We start from the raw sequence: 24,568 nt of genomic DNA on the forward strand, positions 1-24,568 counted from the left end.
CAATCTATGTCGGTTTCAATTAGACACATAAATCAATCTAATCAAACCCATGTAGGTTGTAACTGAAAGTGAATTCGCAATTTAATCAAACCTATATATGATTTAATTGGATGTACAAACCGACCTTGTCAAATCTATGTAGATTTGATTAACAACCCTGTTTGGGGTGAAGTTCGGAGGCTCGGGGTAGCTCCCAGCTACTCCAAGCTCAACACTAAACGAACCTTATCACCTCATGCCTTATTGTTGACATGTTCCCGGGAGTCAGGAGTCAGTACAGTCGGGAACTGTGTACAATGGGTTGGGGTTTGGGGTTCAGCGTTCAGCAGCTTGTGAACGATCGGTAGACAAGTGGCTATAAGTTAAGGAATTAGTTACATATCTACTTGAGCAGAAAGGATATGGCTGCACACAAAGCAGGTGGTCCCAGTGCCCGAAAAAAAGTGCAGGTATAGGCGTTCGAGTCTTTGGGGCCCTTTTTTATGCTCATTCTGAAATGCTAGAACTCGTAAAGCATTACAACTACACAGCTTTTCTCCCGCCTTTCTCTTACGTTTCATACTCTTCGATCTAGCGTTAACATAACAAAGTTTAAACTCAACAAACTTTGTTGCGTGTTAGTTTTACCATGAACAGGACTCCTTCGATTTTCTTGTTGATCCTCTAGAATTTTCAATCCTACTCATTAACTTAAACCTCAGTGCCTTGTATGTTTGTGTGACTGCACTTCTTTTTTTTAATCATTTATTTTATACGAGTCCCATGCTGCTGCTACAGTAGTCTTAAAGCACTTATGTACAGAGGCCTAATTGTGTACATTGATACATCACCAAGGATTGTTATAAGAATAAGTTTCATTTCGAATTACCAATAATGGTATTGTTTTTCCAAAGGTATCAATGGTCATAAGGGATGAAAAAGAAAGAAGGCATAGAGCTGGAATCAATTCACTCCAGTATGACCCAGCTCTTCACAGACTCTACTCAGCTGGCAGAGACGGTATAATTAGAATATGGAATTGCAAGAATTTGAAGGATCCTTACATGGATTCAATGGAACACCATACTGATTGGGTGAATGATATTGTGCTCTGTTGCGGTGGCAAAAATTGTAAGCAATTGATTATTGATTTTCTAATTTTACTGTCTATAGTTAAAAATTATCCACTGCAATGCTCGTCCTTATAAAATCATTTAATTAAAGTTCAATAATTGTTCAAAGATTCAAGCTTAATAGTTACATCAAGCTTGTTGAAAGAAATTTATTTAAGTTAGTACCCTTGATACAGTGTTACTTGTAAGTATGAGTGTTAAGTCTTGTAACTTTGTTTGCCTGGCTATTTATTGAGCCTACTGAGATGTCTGAACACTCAAAAAATAATTTTTGATACTAATTTTTTTTCTATCATGCTGAATTAAAATTTTGACTTGAGCCAAATATACCTTGATTCCTGAGTATCTTAGGATTTTTAATAAAAACTAGATAGTAGTTTTAAATAAAAACTAGAACTAGAATTTTGCTGTGGTGATTTCTGACTAGCATTAATGTTAAATACAACAAAATAAAAATATGTGTAACTTTTCTTTTACACAGTGCAAGCTGACCAAGTTTTAACTGAATTATTTTTACAATTATATTTAAGGGGGAGTTAAATTTTATTCAAAATCTGGTATGTAATTCAAGCATTGGAAGTATTACTTAAAATTGTCAGAACCATTAAGATTTTAAATTTAGACATATATTAATAAGTACAACATCCAGGGAATCATAGTGAATCCAAAGGATTCAATAGTTTATTTGTGTAATCTTGCACCTAAGGCACCCTTTTATCCCTTCGATAAATTCTCCAATATTTGTGATTAATGGCGTGTTGTTAACTAAACTACATTATTTGAATGTTGATTTAAAAAGTAAATGTCAGATTAATACATTTGTATTTTTAAGTAATATCAGCTAGTTCTGATACAACAGTCAAAGTCTGGAATGCCCACAAGGGGTTTTGTATGTCAACATTAAGGACTCACAAAGATTATGTGAAGGCACTAGCTTATGCTAAAGACAGAGAACAGGTCGCAAGTGCTGGCTTGGATAAAGCTATCTTCTTGTGGGATGTCAACACCCTAACAGCATTAACAGCCAGCAATAATACGGTAACAAGTGAGTTTTTTTTATAACGTATTAAAATTATCTGTACACGTGTTTGTATAGTTGAAGTAGCTTTTTAAAATATGTACTAAAGTTTTTAAGGGATTTTATAGTTGCCTTGCAGTATTGATTGATTTCGTGACTATATATATGTTGCCAAATTTAAATTATATTTTATAACTTCTATTTTGAATTACAGCCTCTTCTCTCACTGGTAACAAAGATTCAATATACAGCTTAGCTATGAACCCATCTGGAACAATTATTGTTAGTGGCAGCACTGAAAAAGTTCTTCGCATATGGGATCCAAGAACCTGCAGTAAATTAATGAAACTTAAAGGCCATCAAGATAATATCAAGGCCTTGGTTGTAAACAGAGATGGCAGTCAGTGTTTATCTGCAAGTTCAGATGGTACAGTAAAGCTTTGGTCTGTTGGTCAGCAACAATGCATACAGACATATAGAGTGCACAGTGAGGGAGTATGGGCCTTACTTGTAAGTTATTGCTGTATATAAACTACATAAATTTTTAAGGGTTTTTTACACAGTGTATGAGTACTAAATAGAATATTTCAGGCCACTGAAAATTTTAGCCATGTTATTTCTGGAGGTAGGGATAAGCGTATCATTATGACTGACCTAAGAAATCCTGAAAAAATAACTCTGATCTGTGAAGAAAAAGCTCCAATTTTGAAAATGATTATGATACCAGACCAATCAAGTGTGTGGGTAGCTACCAGCGACTCCACTATTAATAATTGGGTAAATTGTATATTTTTAATGAGCCAAATTTTATACTTCACATTATATTATAGAATTTTTGTTTTTCATTACTGGTACATCTATTAGAGTATCAATCAAAAGGACTGGCAATGCGGCGATTATAATCCAGATGCAGTAGGCTTGACAGGCTTGTTGCCTCCTAGAAATATTGAACCTGTCCAGAAAATACTTGGTGGACCAGCTGTTAGGCATTGTTATGCTCTTAACGATCGAAGGTATGTTTTGACAAAAGACACTGAAGAAAACGTTGCTTTGTACGATGTGTTAAAAGCTTGCAAAGTAGAAGATTTAGGCCCTGTCGATTTCGATCAAGAAGTCAAAATGCGAAATAAGATGGTTTATGTTCCCAATTGGTTCAATGTTGATCTTAAAACTGGGGTTTGTCCAGTACATTTTCTTTTTTCAGTCATAAAAATTGTAGCAACCACTTATATCTTACTTAATTTAGATGCTCACTATACATTTGGGGCAAGACGAAAATGATTGCTTGTCAGCATGGGTTTCTGCCAAAGAAACTGGTTTGGTTAATGATGATAGTATAGATCAAAAGGGTATTTGACATTTTATACTATTTTAATAAATACAATTTTTTTTAATTTAAAGAGGACTTTATCTATTTTGATCACAGTCAACTATGGAAACCTACTATTACAAGCTTTGTTAGAACATTGGTGGAGACCACTTAACGGGGATGATGAAATTGATAGTAATAGTAATGATGGGAGCAATCCAAGACACACAAGAGGGGGTAATCCCTACTTCTCAGTTCCTGGACATACTCCTGTTATTTTTAGGTAAAAACTTTTCTTGTACAAGTTGTAGAAATAAAAACTATTTCTTTGTCATATTTTTCACATTTATAGTGAAGTTGGAGGTAGGACACTGTATAGACTGCTCGTACGGGATGCTGCGGGTGAAACGGAGGGCGTGCTTTTAAATGAAACCGTTCCAACATGGGTTCGAGATATTGTGGTTGACAAAAATTTACCAAAGTTTATCAAAATAACTTTCCATCTTCTCCAACATTCCAGTTCTGGTGTCAAAAGCATGAAAAAGTTGAGTTTTTTTTACCTATCAATCTAAAAAATTTAGTTTCATTTTACTATAACAAGGATATAGTTAAAGCAATGGCACGTAATTTTAGGCCAAGACACTTTAACGGCAGGGCCCGGGTATTTGAGATCCTGGGACGATTCCTAACCTTTCGTAGATTTAAACTTATAGCCCCAAATTAAGTCCAGCGGAGTTATAGCATAGGGAACAAAATGATTTTTTTTTAGTAACTTTACCGAATCCAATTGCGGTATTATGAAAGATTATACCTTATTTACATGACAAAATTTTTTTCCCTGCCGAAACATACGGTTCGGTTCGGAGCAATGAATTAAAAAAAAAAATTTTTTTTTTTTAACTCACTTTACCGCTTCAAAATTTAATGAACTGTTCATTACAATATTTGCAATGTACAAAAAAATTCCCTGCCGTTTCTGCTTGACCGTTTCCGATAAATAAATTTTGCAAAGTGCCGAAAAAATCGATTTTCGAGACCTTTTCGAACAATACCTAAAATAATGAGTTAACACTGTTGAAAATGGCAGGGAGTGCATTCATACCTTTATGAAGTCCCAATAAACTATACGTGTCGTTCCCTGCCATTTTTGATAATATTTACCCCCCCCTTTGCCCACCTCTAACATATATAAATTATAGGACTGTAGTGGGGTGGCACATATGACGTCATTAAACGTATTGTAAATCGTTGTGAAGCCGTATTTTGGTGAAAAACCACTTTTTACATTGTACTCCGTGTCCGAGACACCAAACTACCCCCATTTCGACCCATCAACCCCCTCCCCCTTCGCAAAGATGACCTCCATGGTAGAATAGCTCTGCGAACTCCGCGAGCAACTTGCTAATTTCGACTTAAAAAAAATACCCAAAACTGTGGAATCGTTAGCAACGTTTGCAACCGCTTTGTAAAAAACTGTCGGATCAAGCAGTTTTGCAAAAAAAAATAAATTTGATACCGTCGTGCGAGAGACATAAAAAGTATCTCATCCACCCTTTGTAGTGTGTCTATACTATCAAAATTGATATCGATCGTTTGCAATTTAATTGTCGTTTATGTTGAACAGTTGCAAATTGTCATATTTTTATGTATAGCAGGATAGGTTGTAAATACTTACAACAACAGTAAGTATATGTATGCGTTCTTGACATCTGTCTGTCTGCTAGCAGAAACACAGAAAACGAGTAGACCTATATACCAGATGTGTTGGGTTGGACCAAGGACCATACCTATTACTAATGGAACGAATTAATCAATTAATGGAGCTGTGTGGAACTGTATACACGGCGCATGCGCAGCAATACGTATTATGTATTATTGTATTGAGAAAAAATCGCACATTCCACATTCGACAAAAATAATTATTTTACCTGCTATACATAAAAATATGACAATTTGCAACTGTTCAACATAAACGACAATTAAATTGCAAACGATCGATATCAATTTTGATAGTATAGACACACTACAAAGGGTGGATGAGATACTTTTTATGTCTCTCGCACGACGGTATCAAATTTATTTTTTTTTGCAAAACTGCTTGATCCGACAGTTTTTTACAAAGCGGTTGCAAACGTTGCTAACGATTCCACAGTTTTGGGTATTTTTTTTAAGTCGAAATTAGCAAGTTGCTCGCGGAGTTCGCAGAGCTTGGTAGAATTAAGTAATTTTTACGATTTCGGGGGTATGATGATAGTGATCGCTCCAAGGGTAAGAATATTAACAGTGTATTATAGAAATATTTATTATTTGTTGGAAAACCAATTCATTTTCGTAATTGTGAGGGTACGACGTTATTAATAGCTTTTGAGGTAAGTAAGTAGACAGTGTATTATCAAAATAATTATAATCTTTGCAATAAAACAATACAAGTTTACGTCAGATATTTTTTTTTGTGTTTTAGATGATATCACTATCATCATACCCCCGAAATTGTAAAAATTACTTAATTCTGCCATAGAGGTCATCTTTGCGAAGGTGGAGGGGGTTGATGGGTCGAAATGGGGGTAGTTTGGTGTCTCGGACACGGAGTACAATGTAAAAAGTGGTTTTTCACCAAAATACGGCTTCACAACGATTTACTATACGTTTTATGACGTCATATGTGCCACCCCACTACAGTCCTATAATTTATATGTGTTAGAGGTGGGCAAAGGGGGGGTAAATATTATCAAAAATGGCAGGGAACGACACGTATAGTTTATTGGGACTTCATAAAGGTATGAATGCACTCCCTGCCATTTTCAACAATGTTAACTCATTATTTTAGGTATTGTTCGAAAAGGTCTCGAAAATCGATTTTTTCGGCACTTTGCAAAATTTATTTATCGGAAACGGTCAAGCAGAAACGGCAGGGAATTTTTTTGTACATTGCAAATATTGTAATGAACAGTTCATTAAATTTTGAAGCGGTAAAGTGAGTTAAAAAAAAAAATTTTTTTTTTTAATTCATTGCTCCGAACCGAACCGTATGTTTCGGCAGGGAAAAAAATTTTGTCATGTAAATAAGGTATAATCTTTCATAATACCGCAATTGGGTTCGGTAAAGTTACTAAAAAAAATCATTTTCTTCCCTATGCTATAACTCCGCTGGACTTAATTTGGGGCTATAAGTTTAAATCTACGAAAGGTTAGGAATTGTCCCAGGATCTCAAATACCCGGGCCCTGTCGTTAAAGTGTCTTGGCCTAAAATTACGTGCCATTGCTCTGAATAATAGATGCTTGTATGCGTATTCTTCTCGTATTACAAGGTAGCAGAAAATTTGTCAGGAACAGGTAACACTTCTCCAACTAAGTATGAGTGATATTACTTGTTTATTAATAACGTTTCACATCATTTTTCAGAATATTTTATTTAATTATTCCAAAACTAAGTACTTAAGTTAACTTTGTTTGGCTAAGAATCATGTAATTATTTTAAATCCACTTTATGGTAATGATAATAATAACAATAATCATGATAATGATAATAATGATAAAAAAAAATAATAATCATAGTAATAATAATAATAATAGTAATAATAATAATAATAATAACAACAATAACAATATTAACAATAATAATAATAATAGTAACAATAATAATAGTGATAATAATTACCAATAAAATTAAAGGGTGTTTCATGCATACCTTTCATGATTTTTTTATTTCCTGTAATACCAAAATTATAAATTAAAGAAAGAGTTAAAAGTATTTGTCTTGCACTAAGGTATAAGCAAACTATTTATTGAAAAAATTCTAAAGTTTAAACTTAGCTTGATAAATAAAAAGATTATATACGTTGCTGCACACATAGGTCTAAAGTAAGATCAAAAATTCATTTTAAAAACTTTCCAGTGGTCTGCAACTATTAACTGGGGAAGAGTGTGGAAACGGCGGGCACGGCCTTACGCGTGTACAGTCACTTTTTCTTTGGGTTGATATTACTTGAGTGATAATCCACTATGTCTTTACTAGTGAGCTTCGAGGAAGTGACGAAACGTCCGTCATTTGATGCTTTTGCGGAATAAATGGGAGTTTGCTGTGCCGGTGAAATCCCGCACAAGTACAGCTTAAATATTGCTCAAGTGCCACACAAGTACCAGCTAAATAAGTACACTTAAACAGGCTTTACATTCTACATCGGTACCAAGAGCAGCTGCGGTAATCAGGAACCGGGAAGTTAAATTTATTGTAATGTATTTTAAGCAAGTGGAACATTCCAAGAAAGTTGCTTAGAAATAGCAGTAATTACTCAAGTAATCATGGAATCGTTGTGGCGAATTCGTGTGTTTCACGTTTACGTGATCGCTAAACATGAATTTAATGATATTTTTTCATCTGAAACATCTTATGGAGGGCAGTAAACAGCTGCGTGAGTGGATATATGCAACGAAAAATCTGGTCCGCTCCTCCGTTGATATTCACCCCACCACTGGGGTCTCTTCTCTCTCTATATATAAGTATATAAACTTTTTTTTTCATTATAGTTCTCTACGTCCAGCTCCTTTTTAATAAGGGCACTACTATGGTCACTTAGAATTTGGGAAAGGGACAAGGAAAGGGATGGGAGGCCTTGCATTACAGAAGGGGGGTGGAGGGAAATTAGGCAATTTTTGCTGTGAGAAGGTCACGCCTAAACCCTCCTCGAGGAGCATTGCGTGGTGAAAAAGCACATTAAGTATATAAAAACGCGGTGGAACTTGTATATCTATATATACGTATATACAGTAATGATAACTCTATTGCCGTGTATGTGGTCGTGGTGGCGCAACGGTAGAGTTGCAGTTCCGTCAATCTCCGAGGTTAAGCATCATTTTGCGCAGTTAGTACTTGGATGGGTGACCGTTCAAGTCTCGCCGTTTTGCCTGTGCTGTTCATTCTCGTGGGTCGATTAACTGTTTTTCTGACGCTTCGTCTACGTGATCATAGGTCTGACTGTGTTGGCCTTCGTGTTTATTTGTATAAACATCTGATCATAACTCAGGTGCACCGATGGCTAATAAACACTATGCTTGTGTAAACAAATGCCATGCCTGAGCCTACGGGCGATGATGAATAATAATAAAAAAAACTATATTGTCGCATCAATACGATGGGTCAGCGATAGAGTTGCAGTCCCGTCGATCACCTAGATTGAACAGCATTTGGCGCGGTAACTACTCGGATGGGTGACCGTTCAAGTCAAGCCGTTTCGCCTCTGCTGTTTGCTTCTTGGGTTGATTGTCTGTTTCTCTGTCTCTTCGACATTGTGATCGGGAGATGTGTCAAATTTCTGCCCCGTTGTTTTAGTCTGCAGCTTAGACACCAGGTCAGAAATAAGGCAACTACACCGCGCGGGCTGTTCCGGATCAGGTTTTTCTTACAAGAGATTTCCCGGGAATTTCCTGATTCACATGACAATTGTCATGGGCGAATGCGAAGCAGTTGTTATATTAGGGCCTTCCTCCTTTTCAATCCCATCCCAATTCCTTCCCAATCCCAAGTACTTAGTGCACTTAGTAGTGCCTCTACAAGAGAGCTGGACGTAAACACGGTAGTGTAGAAAAAAAAAAAAAAAAGAACGAACTAAAAAAACTATTGTAGTGTTTATACATCCTTTTTTTTGTAAAGTCTACTAACCGCGTATATAGCTACATAAAAGTATACACACATATATATATATATATATAAAAACACATGTACAGTATATATGGCATATACAGACGTATGGATGTATACATTATGTATTGTATATAATATCATATACAATGTGTTAAAGAAAATTTATCAAATTTTACTGACTCCGAAAATCGACCCCACATTTTTCGGAATGGTAGTCGGGGACCTTATCGACTGTGCTACGCAGCACGATGATTCGATCTCTCTAGCTGCTAGCTGTGTTCGTATCTTAGAGAACATATACATGGAGGAAGCATTGTATGCTCCGACCGCGAGACGAAATGAGAGAGACAAAAGACAAATAGCAGTACAACCTTTCTCTCTCTTACACGCCTCTGATTGGTTGGCCCCCTTCCGTATATATAGGTATAGTCGTATCCACGAGTGGCGGTCGTGGGGGAATAGAGCAGATATATCATACGACTATACCTATATATACGGAAGGGGGCCAACCAATCAGAGGCGTGTAAGAGAGAGAAAGGTTGTACTGCTATTTGTCTTTTGTCTCTCTCATTTCGTCTCGCGGTCGGAGCATACAATGCTTCCTCCATGTATATATTCTCTAAGGTTCGTATTATGGATACCGACCGAGAATTTTCTAAATTAGAAAATTGATCGATAATTGGGTGTTTTTGATATTAGGTATGTGTAATTCAGCGCGCTGATTTCAAATAAAATAGTTACAACTATTTTTAAGTGGTCTAATAATATTCAAGTCGGGTTTAGAAGTTCGTTTTGCTTATATCTTGTAACGGTTTAAGATACAAAAAAATTAAAAATACCAGTATGTAGGGCGAATAGTTTTCTATCAAGAAACATTTCAAATTATGTTTCGACAAGCGCAAAATCTTAAGAAAAAAAAAAAAAAATGGCATTTTGGCTGTCCCTGTAAGCATGAGTAAGATAGAGGAAACTATTAATCGTCTGCTGTTGCACTCGCTCTCTCTCTGTTGTACTCATACAGGTAGGCCGTTTTTATTCCTTTGTCAATAATTGTGCTTGTAGAAAATGATGAATTCATATTAGAACTAGTATTATTTTTTCATTATTTTTAAAAAATTTCTTTTTTGTGAACCTAATTATTTCAAAACAAACATTTGACCATAATTTAAAGTTTTTCTGGGGTCTTCCAATTGTGTTCTCTCAAACTCCATGTTAACCCATCTTTTAAAAAGAGCCAACGAAATTCGCGCTCGTGCATAACTCTACGCAGAGGTATCCAAAAAGAGACAAAGAAACAAAGAAAGTAATACACACGAACTTATTGTTAAACATGTATGTAATTATATATAGGTAGGTAGTTCAGATACTCTTCACCGCGTATTATTATTCTTTCTCGATCTCATTGTTCATATGTTAAGGAATGAAAAAATATGTAAATAATTTAATATTTGGTTTTTCCTAATCTATAATATTCACTGATAAAAATACACATTCATAAGTAAACTGCCTTTTTCCTATCTTGAAAAAACGATGGGTCATGTGATGAAGCCTGTTTATTCGTCGCGTGATTGGCTGAGACTGATTAAGCGCGGGTAGATTTGAAAATGAGATTTTGAAAAATTAGTGAAGTCATTTTAATTTGTAAGTTAATAAATATTACAAATTACGTTCTATGACAAAGATATAATTATTGTATTTTTCTTTAAAAATACAGAAAATAAATGTTTGATTAAATTTCGGGAATTGGCGCGCGGAGCGCGCAGGGGGCGCAGTCCCCTAGTAATATAAAAATGTAATACGAAAATTATTTGAAATGAAAATAATTATTACTCTTTCGTCCCAGACAATCAAATGCCACCGAGTTCAATAACATATTGTTTAAGGAGGCTTGGGCGATTTTGAATTAAATGCTGGCTAGGTCTGAAATTCAGAGATTATATAGATAAAGTTTGCTAGATTTTTTTAGGAAAACAAAATAGGTAGGTCAACACATTTATTTTCGAGAAAATCGCTTGTGAAAATTCGTCATTTTAACACGCAACCTAACCCAAAATTCAATAGACTACCGTACCGCAATAAAAAGCTGTGGGCCCACACATTAAATTGGTACATGTACTTGAAAGTATAGAGAATCTATTATTTAAAAAAAAGAATAGGATCAACACGTTAAATTTTGAGAAAATAGCGAGGAAAACATCGAACATGAGAATTGTTTTGTTCAGGTACTTTAAGTACGCATGCGCTGTACATTCATAAACATACAAGCATGAAAATTTGAGTCTAACACAAGTATAGGTATATAATAGCAGATGAGAGCAAGAGAGTACAGTGCTGTCAGCTTTGTCGTGGCAGGGCCGTCATCTTTACACAAGGTACCTCGGGAAAACTAATAAATTTTTTAATATCGATTTTCCCAATGACTTTTCCGCGTATTATTGCTATTTTGTTAACACATGTGTATAATCAAAATGATTATAAAAAAAATATTACAAAGGATCATTTGTATGACAAATACCCCACAGGGGCCCCTCAATAGATACGACACCAAACGCCCAAGCCCCCTTAATGTTTCATATCTGTTGGGGGTTCCGAGACCCACACCTGGTTTTACTAATAATAGGGTGTCCATGTCAAAAATGCATTTCAAGCAAAAATTCGAAAAAATGATTCCATGATTTTTCACATTCGAGTCACTATTACTCGGGCAGTTTTTAAGATTTTTTCTTAAAGTTCTATCAACTTATTCTTGAATGCATATACTTGAAAACAAATGTAATCTGAAACTCCTGGAACATGTTTTAGAAAAAGTTCGGTGACAAAGTTTTAATACTAAATTATTACATTTTTGAAATATTTTTTTAATTTAAGCTTTCTGTCTTTAATACAAGAAATAAATGCTCGTTTAAAGTTTCATGATGTATCACATATATCACACACACATGCATAGATTTATACGTATGTAAGTGAGGCTTTGCCTTCCCCCCGCGTGTTCTGCACACCAACCCTTACCACACTTCTATATGATGTACTTCAAAATTCGAAAATAATCTAATTTATCAATGGGTAAGTACATATTAATGAGAGTAAATGAATATTTTTCGAAATTTTCCAATCAAGACAAGATTTGTCAGAGCAACTCATCTTTCAGTTAAAAATCATTGTTTTGTAGAAAAATTTTCATATCTATTGTTAAAGAGTGCCACCTCGGCGAAGGAGCCTGTTAAAGCACGAGCGATAAAACAAACGTAAGATTATACAAATGAATACAGATATACTTATAACCTCTATCTATTATTCGTTCATTGTATCGTTTGTGCTTCAACAGCCCCCGAGGCCTCGAACCTGGATTTCTTTCTTGACGAGAGAGCGTGGTACCTATTCCGCTACCCGAGGTCTCTGTGATGCCCTCTGCTCAATTGTTACTTTCAAACTTTTGGCGATTTTTCAGTCGGCTCCTGCTCATATGATCGGAGTTGCCGAGACTTCGGTAGTGAAATTGGTAACGCTCTGACCCAGCAAGAAAGAGTTTCAGCTTTGAGGCCTGATTAAAGTGGCCCTTTTTTTCAATTGCTACGTATTACAATTTTTTAACAAACCAGTATTTTTCAACGAAAAAATGAGTTACCTAAGTAAAACTTGTCTTGGATAGAAAATATCGATGAACTATTCAATTATTCGCATTATACGAAGCTTTATTGATAGATCAAATTTTCGTTAGTTTTTAACAATGAACATAATGCTAGCAATAAGCATCAATCAAGGTATGTTCATCACATTTATGATTTTTGAAAGTGTTCGTTGTCCAATCTTGATTTCCTAATGAAAACAATAAGAGAAGCTCTATCAGGTCACATCGTGATAATTTATTTAAATATGTGTGATTTGGAACATTGTTAAGCATATTTTTTAGGAAAATTCTGTTGTTTTGCAATGATAAAAATTTCTCTCGATCACTTCCCGAATTAAATCACTGCGTGAGGCCTGGGCCCATAACCTGTTGTTTAAAAATAGGAAAAACCCCTTTTGGTATTTCCTTGTACGGAGGGATGATTTAGGGATTAGAGATAAGGTAAATTAACCACAACACTTATAGTGAATAACGTGTAAATGTATGATAATGGCTTCTCTGTATGCAGACAATTGACTAGTCTTCTCAACGAACTAGAGTTAACTGACTATTCAAAAACGATACATATATTGTGAGTGTCTATCGCACTGTATACAATAGAAAGAGATAGAGCGCTATACATAGTAATACCAGTTGACACCCACACATACATACAACTATTGAATATAGATAAGATGATTACAACAAATTCAAATATACAACTTTTTAGCCGTTTCAGAGCTTAAAAAATTGGCCTAGAGCAGCTGAAAGGTTATCAATGAAACGATTATCTCAGGCTTTTATCGTAAACAATCATGCCTGCAAAAACAAAATTTTGTGTTGTATCTTGCCCTCATCTCTTAAAAACAGCCTAGGCATTGTATTTTATAGGTTTTCAAGTGCTTGGCATAAAAAAACAACAATGATTGAGTTGGATTAATAAAATAAAGAAGCAAAAGCATGTTAACATAATCCTTTCATGAGACAAAAAATAGATAAAATATAAAAATGTGTAACTACTATTGTATTCTAGGTCTGATCGGTCAGTCTGGGAACTGACTCTACCAGATTACATTTGTAGTGCGCTTTTTGTTGGCAATGTCAAGTCCGACATGGTGTGTAGTCAAATAATCTTTGTTATTTATTTACGCATGACAAATGTATAGGAGCCCCTTATAATTTTGTTACAGCAAAAAGTGTAACCACTTTTACCTAATCTATTTTAAAACAAATTTTGAACCTAGTAAAAAAGAAATACATGTAGAACCTAATATAGATACGAGAGTGACATGAGTTGGATGTATGGTATATGTATGAAAGTATGTATGTACGTTATCAAGTTTTTCGGCTAACTCAAATAATTATAATTCAAATAAACTGAAAATTTCTTCGTAGCTTTGAGTTGGATGTCTAAGCTGATGGCTTACATTTAGACAGTTTTATTAAAAGGAAAAATGTCAACATCATTTTAAGTGCAGCATTTTTTTGACAATAAAACTAGTTTTCCAGCCATCCCGAACAGAAATTGTAAGTAGGCTATCAGTAGGGCTTACGTAGGCTGCCTCTCTTGCCAACTGAGGTCCTACGTTGGCAGCGTCAGGTGGCATTTGGTAGGCCCTAAGTAGGCTGCCTCCATTGACGTAACATAACCACCTTTCAATCGATAAATATCGATATGTACATATGAGAATACAAATTGTATTATAATTGAACAAAAGTTATGCTCCATTTCAAACGAATCATATTTAATTCCTTCATGAAAATTTTTCATCATGGCATTGTTGATCACGTGCAGTTACAGAAATATAAGCCTAAGATAAATAGAAACTTTATATAAATGAAGATATAAACGTCACCTTAAAAATATCTCTCATTCACAATTGATATCAAGTTTACAATATGAACATGTGATTCGTGAGTTAATTGTGAGGAACTATTAAATAATAACCAAGAAATTAATACAAATTAAATGCTCACCCTGCAGTTTACTTTTCTTTCATACAAAAACATATTGATTCAATTAAATGACAGATGAACTTGATTTGACGGCGGACATCTAAATGACAGTGTACAAGCTGTTGAATGTTAAATTTTATAATCTTAGTACGGTTTTTAAATAGATTTTATTGAAATTTTTGAAGCAACAATTATTATTTCTAATTCAGTACTATGAGAAACTTTGTTTAGTTGACAACAAATTTAATGTCGATTAATTTTGTCAGTCTCATATGTAAAAGAACACTCATTAATTATTTGTATAGGACTCAATGAAAGACACTTGAAACTTGTGTACCTATGTATAATTTTACGCTACAGTTTACACTGCAACTGTAGCTGATATAACTGTAAATACTATTCGAGAAGTAAGATAAAGGTAGGTTATGTAGGCTGCCTAATGAGTACCTCACGAACGCCCCCTGACGTGCCTGCATGTGCCCTCAGTAGGCTGCCTAAGTAGGGCCTCACGAACTAGAGAGGCAACATACTTTCATGACTTTTTTCACATACATTGTACGCGATCGCGTTCTCCACTTTTTTGTATTATACACTTAGCTCTAGATTGCAATGCAGTCGCTCTATAAAGCAAAATATATGCGAAAAACAGCGAACCAAATGTTTTTGGACTATTATAAAAATAAATTCAAGTTTTACAACAAAATATTAAAAATATTAAGAAAAATGTTTTAGAGCTCATTGAGATAGAACTTTTTTGTACAGTCAATTTTTCTGTTAAGTGCCTATGTAACAGTTTAATTGAAAAAAATCGTTCCAAAATAGCCTTACATGCAAGGGATGGTGTTTTGCATAAATTTAGCCGCTTGTTTTGAATATCAAATTATAATAAAAAACTTGTTCATTGACATTTCAATAGTTGACTTACTTTTAAAATGACTTTATAAGGATTTATTTCTGCGTTATTTTAACCCAATAAATATTGGATCGATCCTCCACTGCCCCCAGACAATTTTTCTACTGTTTCAATGCACTTCCATTCTCGGCGTAGAATGGATAAAACAGATGGATAATAAACATGCCTGTTTTTAATATGCATTATACTCATGATAGTTTCAGTAACAATATAGGGATGCTCTCTGTAATGAGATTGATTAGTAAAAATGTTGTTTTACAATGTAAAATATTAAGCGAAAAAAATTCTAAATTTCAGATATTTATTTAATAATTTCAGGTCAATGAGCTTACTTACGTGATAATATTGACTATATGTTTTTTGAACTACGGAAAAACTGCAAATTCATTAAAAAAAACATAACAATAAATTTTTTGAATGTAGCGTATGCAATGTAGTAATAAAAAAAAACATTACGTACTCCACTTAAGAGAGCATATGTATGGTAAAATTATACGTTGGCTTATCTGTGACCGAAAATTCGAGAGAGCAATACATTCACGGCGTCATTTACGTGCACATAACCCGAAGCACAATGAAATTTGTAAATGTTGCGGAAGAAAATTTTTAAGAAAAGATGCATCAATAAGACATTATAATATAGTTCATGAAAAAGTAAATAAAGAATTTTAATAGTATTTAAATAACATAAATATCAACCATTGTAGTAATGTTTAATACATAATTTTCTTACTTTTTACAGAACACAGATTAAACTATTTGGAACGAAAGATTAAATGTTAGTGTGTGCCCATCAATACAGTAAATCATATTTTTTAATTGAAATAATTTTTTTATCCAAGACCTTTAGCTTCCTATCTCAAAGCCTACGTGAAGAATTATAATGCATTAAGGAAGTTGGAACGCGAAGTGGAGTCCCAGTAGTTTGTACATATATGTTTAGAAAAGATGACATATGCGGAAATCATATGCCTAAGGGGGGGGTAATAATGCGAAGAAATTTAGACTATGCAGACGTCCACATAATTCTACCGTGTTATTAACATACGTCTTTAAAGCACGTAGAGTCTGTATAAGTCACCTTTTATACATATATAAGTGTGTATACTAGTGGGCTTTACCCCCTGCGCGCCGACCCCCCAGAAGACTGATTTATTTTTGCAATCACATCAAATTATTGAATTTAATTTAACACTGCTATTGGAAGATTAAATATTGTTTCTCCAGAAAACAATAATCGTTTCTGTTGAACAATAATATTAAATAAAGTAACTGGTGTAACATCATTAGAAGATTTGAGAACGTATAATGGAATCTTTCATTAAACATTGAAAGATACTGCTATAGCAATGGGAATGATGAAATACGATACTTAATTTGATTATATATTCAAAGAAGCTACTACAATCATGTTACTTTATTAATTAAGACGATTTTACACATGGCTCTTATTTCAGAAAACATTTTTGGTACAAGTGTTTGGAATTCATATAAAACCAATTTTACACCAACCTTAATTTTTTTTTTTTTAATCTTACTCTTTTCCCATAACTCAAATTCTTGCCATGGAAGACAAGTTTTGTAAATCAATTAATTTACCTGTACCTAAAAATATTGATTACGTACAAAAAACAGAGAACTTAAAGGAAATTGCTTTTTATAAAAAAAAAATGTTCGAATCGCTCAAGAAGAGCGTGAAAAGAAATTGAGGGGGGGGTGAGTAGCCGTAAGAATAAATTAAGAGAAGGCGAAGGGAAGCCGAGGTAGGTAAAAAAAAGTGGGAAAAGAGAATAAGTAGGAGTGAACATTTATAATTATTATTTTTCAAATAATAAAGTTTTATATAAGATGAAAGGTAAAATGAAGACATATTACAGTATTGATAAAGCGACATTTAAAAGAGTTGACTAATCTGATGATCATATCTAAATCCATTTTCCGATAGAAATATCAAACAAAATTGGTGAAGGTACACTATCTCATGAAGTTAATTTTAAAACTGGAGCAGCTGTAATGTTGATAAAAAATTTAATTATATTGAATGGTTTATGTAATCGCACAAGGTTAAAAACAACAAAGTTGCTCAAATTCAATATTGAGACAGAAATAACAACTGGTGAAAAATTTAACAAAAAGTTTTCATATCAAAAATCAATTTAAATGCTGGAAATACACCTTCATTACCATTTATTCTACAGAGAAAGTAATTTTCTTTAGTTTTCGTTTTTGCAATGATTGTAAATAAATCGCAAGGTCAAACTTTTGATTTGGTAGGACTATATTTTAAAAGACCATTGTTTTCACATGGTTAATTATATGTTGCCTTTTCAAGATACGAAACTATAGATGGTATTTTCGTACAAAATCAGAATTAAAATGACGCTAAGGTAAAAAATAATGTTTTGAACGAAATTTTTCAATCGTAGATCAATTGACTTCGTCATTGTTTTTTTTTTGATTTATTGCAGCTCTGTCTCTCAGTGGTTGATATGGCTGATTAGCTTTTTACCTAACTACAAAAAAGTACCCTATATGAATATATACTAACATATACATTATATTATTTATATACTTTTATTTTTAAAGAATAATAATAATTATTAATACTTTTACTATCATGTATACGGGAAAATAAATATACCTCATGCATAAATATGCACTAATATTTACAATATATTTTTTTAAAACTTTTTACGTAACTTTGTTGGCTGATTGGCTTTTTACGTAACTACAGAAAAGAACCCTATCCAGAGATATACACATATGTGTATTACGTGGTTGTAAGACCAAACACAGTCTCCAATCCCCACCTTGCCCCCCTCAAAATTTTAAAACATCTTTTGAGCCCCCCTCAATGTAAGGTAAAAATCTCAATATTCCTCCCTTAAGTGAACCCAATAACAAATATTTTATTTTTTACCAGACCCGTCTCGCCCCCCCCCCCTCAGCCCTTGTCAAAATGTTCAAGCCCCCTTCTGGCCCCCCTTCTAGCTACCCTTTATAATATAATTGTATGTATTAATTATATCTAATAAATCTTATTCTTTTTATATATTATATAGTTGTGAGACCAAATTCAGTATTCAACCACCCCCTCGCCCCCCTCATAATTTTGAGGTCGCTTCTCTAGTCCTCCTTTAGATTTCGAACTCACGGCTCCTTGAGTATCTCTAGCTATGAGGTTAGCACGCTCATCACTAAGCCGTTGAAGCTCTAAGAAAAATCATGTGAAGGTTATAGATTAATATAATTAAATAAAATAATAAAATCTAAAGATATTAAGGAAAAATAAACTGCATTTGATTTGAAAGCAAATTTCAAGGCTCTATTTGTGAGACTGAATAGTGATCTAAAGAAAATTTTTAATGAAATTAATGATAATTTTGTTGATGGTCCAGGACGTTCTGGAAAAACATTTTTTTATTAATCGTTAATTTTTCAATTTTTGTTTGAAAAAGAAAATAGTATATTATGCTACGTGGGAGAGAAGTAAGGTTTCTCTCCCGCGTCTGGATTGCCACCCGAGGTGAAGCCAAGGTGCTCCCTTCCCTCCCAAATTGCGTATACAATTTTTTTTTTCATATTCAGAGGAAAAGATGCATAACACATTTTTTAATGATATGTATATTTTAATTGACAAAGTTATCGAAACAAAAAAAGTGCTGTCGCTCTTTCGTGCCTTCTTCTGCTTAGAGTGCGCATGTACATCTATCGCATAGGTTTGGTAATAAATACAAGGGCTGTATTATACATAGTACATTCCGTGTCCATGTTGATCGATCATTTCATAACAAACGAACTAGCCAGTCACAAATGGTGTGTTCTTTACAAAAAGCTCCTTCAGTACTGAAGGTCAACACTATTAGTTATTATGTACAAATATAAGTAAAAGAAAATAATAGTGTACAGTTGCAAACTACGTTAAATAATATGAAAAAGATATGATAAAGTATTTCCGTGAAATTTAAAGTAATGAAATCATCGAATTTATTTAATCTGCAAATGCACATTCGCGCCAAAACGCAAGTAAATAGGATATTCTATAATGTTGGCAACTTTCTCGGAATGCAGCCTATACACAAGAGTACGTATGATACACCTATGTCAGTATGAGACAGAATATACTTGTTACAGCATAGATTGTGCAAAATATAAAGATAGTGATTGCAGTGATAAAAATGTAAACATAAATTTTCCAATAGAAACTCTAAATAATATATATTAAGTATTACAGCCACATGTTTTAAATTTAATAGTAGATGCTATTATGTTGATAAGAAACTTGAGTATGGCTTGTGTACTGGCACTAGACTACGTATAACAATATTATTTAAATATCATTTAGAAGCAGAAATAATAACTTTCTGAGGCAAGAAAAGCTTAGAAGTACAGTAATCGAAGGGTGAGGCAAGCAGGTTCAAAAACAAATTGATTGGCTGCGAGGAGGGCTGAGGGAGCAATCAAAAATTTTATTGGGTTAATTTCACTCTAAAATAAAATAATTTTGCCAATTTTTGAGTGGGGCTAAGGGGGAGGGGTGGCTCAAAACGAGGAAAGATAATCAGGGGAGGATGAGCAGGCGTAAGAACAAATTGAGGGGTGGCGAAGGGGGCTGCGGGTAATAAACAAAAATTTTATTGGGTTGGTTTAAAACTGAAACAGAAAAAGTTTTACCTTGGTATGAGGTTGGGCTGATGAAGAGCTGGGGGGGGGGGGTGAGGGAGGGGTGAGGGAGTTTTAGTCAGGACAACAAGCGGCTCAATGACAAGTTTGTTGGGTTAACTTCCCATTGAAATAGAAACTATTTTCCCTTGTTTTGAGGAGGCCGTAGGGTTTTAAGGGGGGTTCTAAATATGAATGCGAGGGCTAAAGAGGGGGAATGGACAGCCCTACTAAAATTACTATATAATATTGGAAGATATACATAAATACATTTTTTTAAACTTCATCGTCGGATTTTGAATCATTCTTACGTTTTTCGAATAGTAATAGCATGACAAATTTGAAACATCTATTTTTTTTACTGATACGGAGTTTCAAGGTTTGCCAAGATGACAACATACCCAAATAACTTCAAACAAATTCGGAGAAGCATACAAGTTGCCACTAAACATCGTATCATCTAGAGTTTTTAGACATTTATTTACCTACTATTTAATCCCAAGCAGTTTATACAGATATTAGATTGTATTTTTGTAAAAAAGTTAAGAAAGCGCAAGGGGGGTATATTCAATCGTAAGGGGGTGAAAAGAGGTGAGGTAAGGCAAGGGGACCAGAAGAAATTTGAAAAACTTTTTAAACACTCAAAAAAATGCATGAAATATTCCACATGTTAATAAAGTTAGATGTGTAGAGGGTAGAGCGGTAGGAGGCGTCTTTAAGACCCTCATGACTTTATATGTATAGGGAAATGTGTATGTTCGAAAATACGGATGAAGGTTATACATTAGTCTTTTTTTATATAATCCTACAATATTATCAATTTTTGTTTAGCTACGATGGATAAAACCTTTAAAACTATCAAAAAATCGAAAATCAAATGATTATATTGGAAAACAAACAAATAGTCGTATTACAAGAGACTTGTATGAAGTCAACAATTTTAGTAGCTAAGCTGTCAGTTAATTTTATTGATATTAAACTACTACGTTTTTACCGTGTATGACGTCCTTCTTCCGGTACAACATTCGAGCAGCGTCACAAAAAATAATAACAACCTAAACCTAGTATGCACAAATTCAACATTGACTAAAAGACTGGATTTCTAATTATGAATTGTATTAATACAATGAGATTCTCATTAATAGAATTGTAGTCATTTAGTCAATACTGAATTTGATCACAGTAGGTTAAAGTTGTGACTATTTTTTGTGACATTGCAAAATATTGTACCTGAAAGGGGCCGTACATATACGGTTAAAACATTGTATCTGAATATCAATAAACTCAACTGACACCATAGTTTTTAAAATTGTTGACTTAACATTTGATTACAACCCTGTTAATAATATAATTTTCATGAGTAAGTTGTTTTTATTTTCATGCGGATCAATATTTTTCTTATTTAATTCAAAAACATATATACATATGTACCTATATGCAATAATAAATAACATTAAGTTTTAGCTTGTAATATCAAGTAAAAAAAAGGTAAAAATTATAACAGTTAACTAAAAGTTAACAAGTATTCCTAGGATTCTCGTATTAAAATTGTTTTTAAGTACATGCACTCAAAAATAAATTCATGAAATATTATAAGAAAATTTAAAAAAACTTGCTAAGTGATAGCGAGTTAAATGTAAAAGAGTACAAAAAAAATTTTTGATCGAATTTTCACGCAGAACGCATTTTGTACTTAGACATCCTATTTTATAGAAAAAACAATATCAAATTCGTGGTTAGCGATCTCGAAAACGTGAAAAACCACTTGAATTATTCACTCGGACTATCAGTCACTAGAGGATCATTTTGAGGGTTGCCACGGTGAGTGTACAGACAGTGCTTATTCGCCTTGTTGACTGCTCTCAGCACTACGTAGTAGTGATGTTTGATACTGAGATAAAAAAGCATGTGAAATAAAATCACATCACAAACTACTTGAAAATCACAAGAAAAAAAAACTGAAACATTTGTAGAGGAGAGAAAAAAGTTTTATTTCAATTTTGAGTTTGAAGTTACCAAGTGGAGTTACTTTTGCGGGTAGACAAACAGTCACAATCGAAATAAATCATGAATGAATCTATGTTAAAATTTTTTTTCTGTCTGTAAACAGTAATGCCATGCGCACATTTTTTTTTCTATTTGAAAAGCGAGTAGGGGGTAAGCCGAGTGTGTGCCTACAGATTTGCATGGAAATGGGCTTGTAGGCGCATACTTTAGACACGCGTGGTAAAGATATACTGAATATGTGCCTACGGAGAGAGGGTGGAAATGGCGGCTACAGCTATATAGCTAGATGACTGCGTATAGCATAGCGAAAGCAAGCGATGAGTGCGAAGTGCAACAAGTCTTTCTCGCTATACTTTTTAAAAGAGATCTGAGAAATTAAGGGGAAACAGAGGAAAAAAAGTTTTGATAGCTAATGTTTATAAAAAAAAAAAAACCTATTCTTTCACTTTACAATTCTCTATAACATATGATAGTTTAAGAGAGGATAGCCATATTATTTTTCGAAAATTAAATCATACAACTAAATACTTACAGTTGTAAGTACAGACTTTCAAGGCATTTTTTTTTATTTCTTCCTGTACTTTGGATTTTTTAATAATACGGTGTATCAAAGAAAGTGCGTTGAAAAAATATTTAGCTTGAACTATTTCTTGAGGTTGACAGTATGGCTATAAGCCCTTAAACATAAATTATTATTTTTACTTACCATAATCGTTTAACTGTAGGCCAAACTCCGGAGGTTATCAATGAACATATGTGACTTCGGATTATATGATGCTCGAAGTTTGAACAACTAAGATGGCTACGGCTTATGTCACTGGTGAGATAGTTTTGCGATTTGGGGTTCGATTCCGATTGCCGTCAGATTTTTTTTTTTTTTTAATGTAACTCATTATTCTGTTTTAGTTTCTTATTAAAACTTTCGTTTTAATTTATCAATGTTATCAATACTTTTTTCGGGTACGTCAAAATAATAATACTTCTAACACGTAGTCTATTAAATAATTTATTACGTTAATAATTCTAGTTTGCAAGGCTATTTCATAATTTTATAATACTAAACAAATGATTTTTAAGGATATGAATGAAATTTAAACGTTTTAAAACTTCCAAGAAATTATGATCATCCAGTTTACGAGAGAAAACAGTCGAAGGCCCAAAAAAAATTACCTGCGTTTCAATAATATCATTAACAATTGTTACCAGCAAATTTCTATAGTAGTATTTCTTTTAATTTAAGAAAATCGATGCTTAATATTTTTATGCTTTTAGCACATGGATATTAAAAACATTAAATTTAAACTGCACTTTTAGATCTGTCAATCTTTAGATTAGTAATAGTGCCTGTTACGCAATACATTATGCTTAGTATAAATCAATTTAATTGTTTGTATTTGATAGAATTGATCATCAAAATGCACTTCTAGCCATATCCATATATGTATGCCATTCAGCACGAAATAGCTTATTTTCGATTTTTCTGTGTTCTGTAACTTTTTTAGATCTTTTTTTTTTTTTTTTTTTTTTTTTTTTTTTTTTTTTTTTTTTTTTTTTTTTTTTTTTCATCGAATAATTTTATTTTAATAAGATAAATATTATGCTTTTCTTAACATATGTTACCAGTCTACGGTTGTAACTTATATGTACTTTAAGACGCTTACCGCAGTTAGTATCTAAAAAGCAATTAGTGTATTAGTTATTTGCTTTTTTTATGTAATTTTGGATCTATTTATATCTGAGCCAGCTCCATCGCAGCTCGCCCTCCACTACCCGCAATCTACTTCACTATCTTCATTTCTCTGAAATCATTTATTAATTTATGTTAACGTGATTTGAGTCAATGGTATAAATAGAAAAAACTGCATTCAGATTAAATATAGTGTTTCCTGAATATTATAAGGGATTCTTTTTAAAATTCATATGAAACGAGAAACATGCGTCAAAATTATTTGAAAATTTTAAAACTAATCACAAGTTAGTATAAAAAATTTAAAAATACGGCAATCGCTGTAGGTTTCATTGATCATGATATTCAGCTTGATAAAGTTTTTGATCAATTGGACGGTCATGCTTTTTTTTCATCTGCTTAAAATGTTTAATTCTAAAAAAAATCATGATCACCGTTTAATTAACCGATCATTAAAAAAAAAATAACTTGAACCAAAAAGGTGTTACTAAACAAGTTATATGTTGTAAACACATGTTTAAATAATGATCAAATAAGTATTTGTTAAATTGTATGTGAACAAAGTAATAAAACTTGTTTTATTGATTGTCTTGAAAGATCAGAAAAAAAATTTTTTCTGTAACACATTAGTTTATTACAGAAATTTCTCAAGGTA

At 33.3% G+C, this 24,568-nt stretch overlaps 1 protein-coding gene across 3 annotated transcripts in view; it reads left to right on the forward strand.

Moving 5' to 3' along the window:
* The first annotated feature begins 242 nt into the window (after positions 1–242).
* LOC106635889 (WD repeat-containing protein 48) overlaps positions 243–24,568 on the forward strand; it is a 161,836-nt gene continuing 137,510 nt past the window's right edge. Inside the window, exons 1-9 of one of the 3 annotated variants that reach the window (XM_089596139.1) lie at positions 243–449; positions 894–1,110; positions 1,954–2,157; positions 2,345–2,640; positions 2,722–2,907; positions 2,995–3,306; positions 3,377–3,479; positions 3,557–3,722; positions 3,792–3,983. In XM_089596139.1, the coding sequence (XP_089452265.1) occupies positions 402–449; positions 894–1,110; positions 1,954–2,157; positions 2,345–2,640; positions 2,722–2,907; positions 2,995–3,306; positions 3,377–3,479; positions 3,557–3,722; positions 3,792–3,983 (1,724 nt within the window). In that variant the 5' untranslated portion in view covers positions 243–401. Of the gene's footprint in view, positions 450–893; positions 1,111–1,944; positions 2,158–2,344; positions 2,641–2,721; positions 2,908–2,994; positions 3,307–3,376; positions 3,480–3,556; positions 3,723–3,791; positions 3,984–24,568 lie in introns of all 3 variants that reach the window. The other 2 variants (XM_014348078.2, XM_089596140.1) reach the window with 2 other exon arrangements.

This window comes from Copidosoma floridanum, unplaced genomic scaffold, assembly GCF_036245765.1.
Source record: "Copidosoma floridanum isolate Cflo_tuat_1 unplaced genomic scaffold, Cflo_Japanese_pri ptg000030l, whole genome shotgun sequence".
Lineage (NCBI taxonomy): Eukaryota > Metazoa > Arthropoda > Insecta > Hymenoptera > Encyrtidae > Copidosoma > Copidosoma floridanum.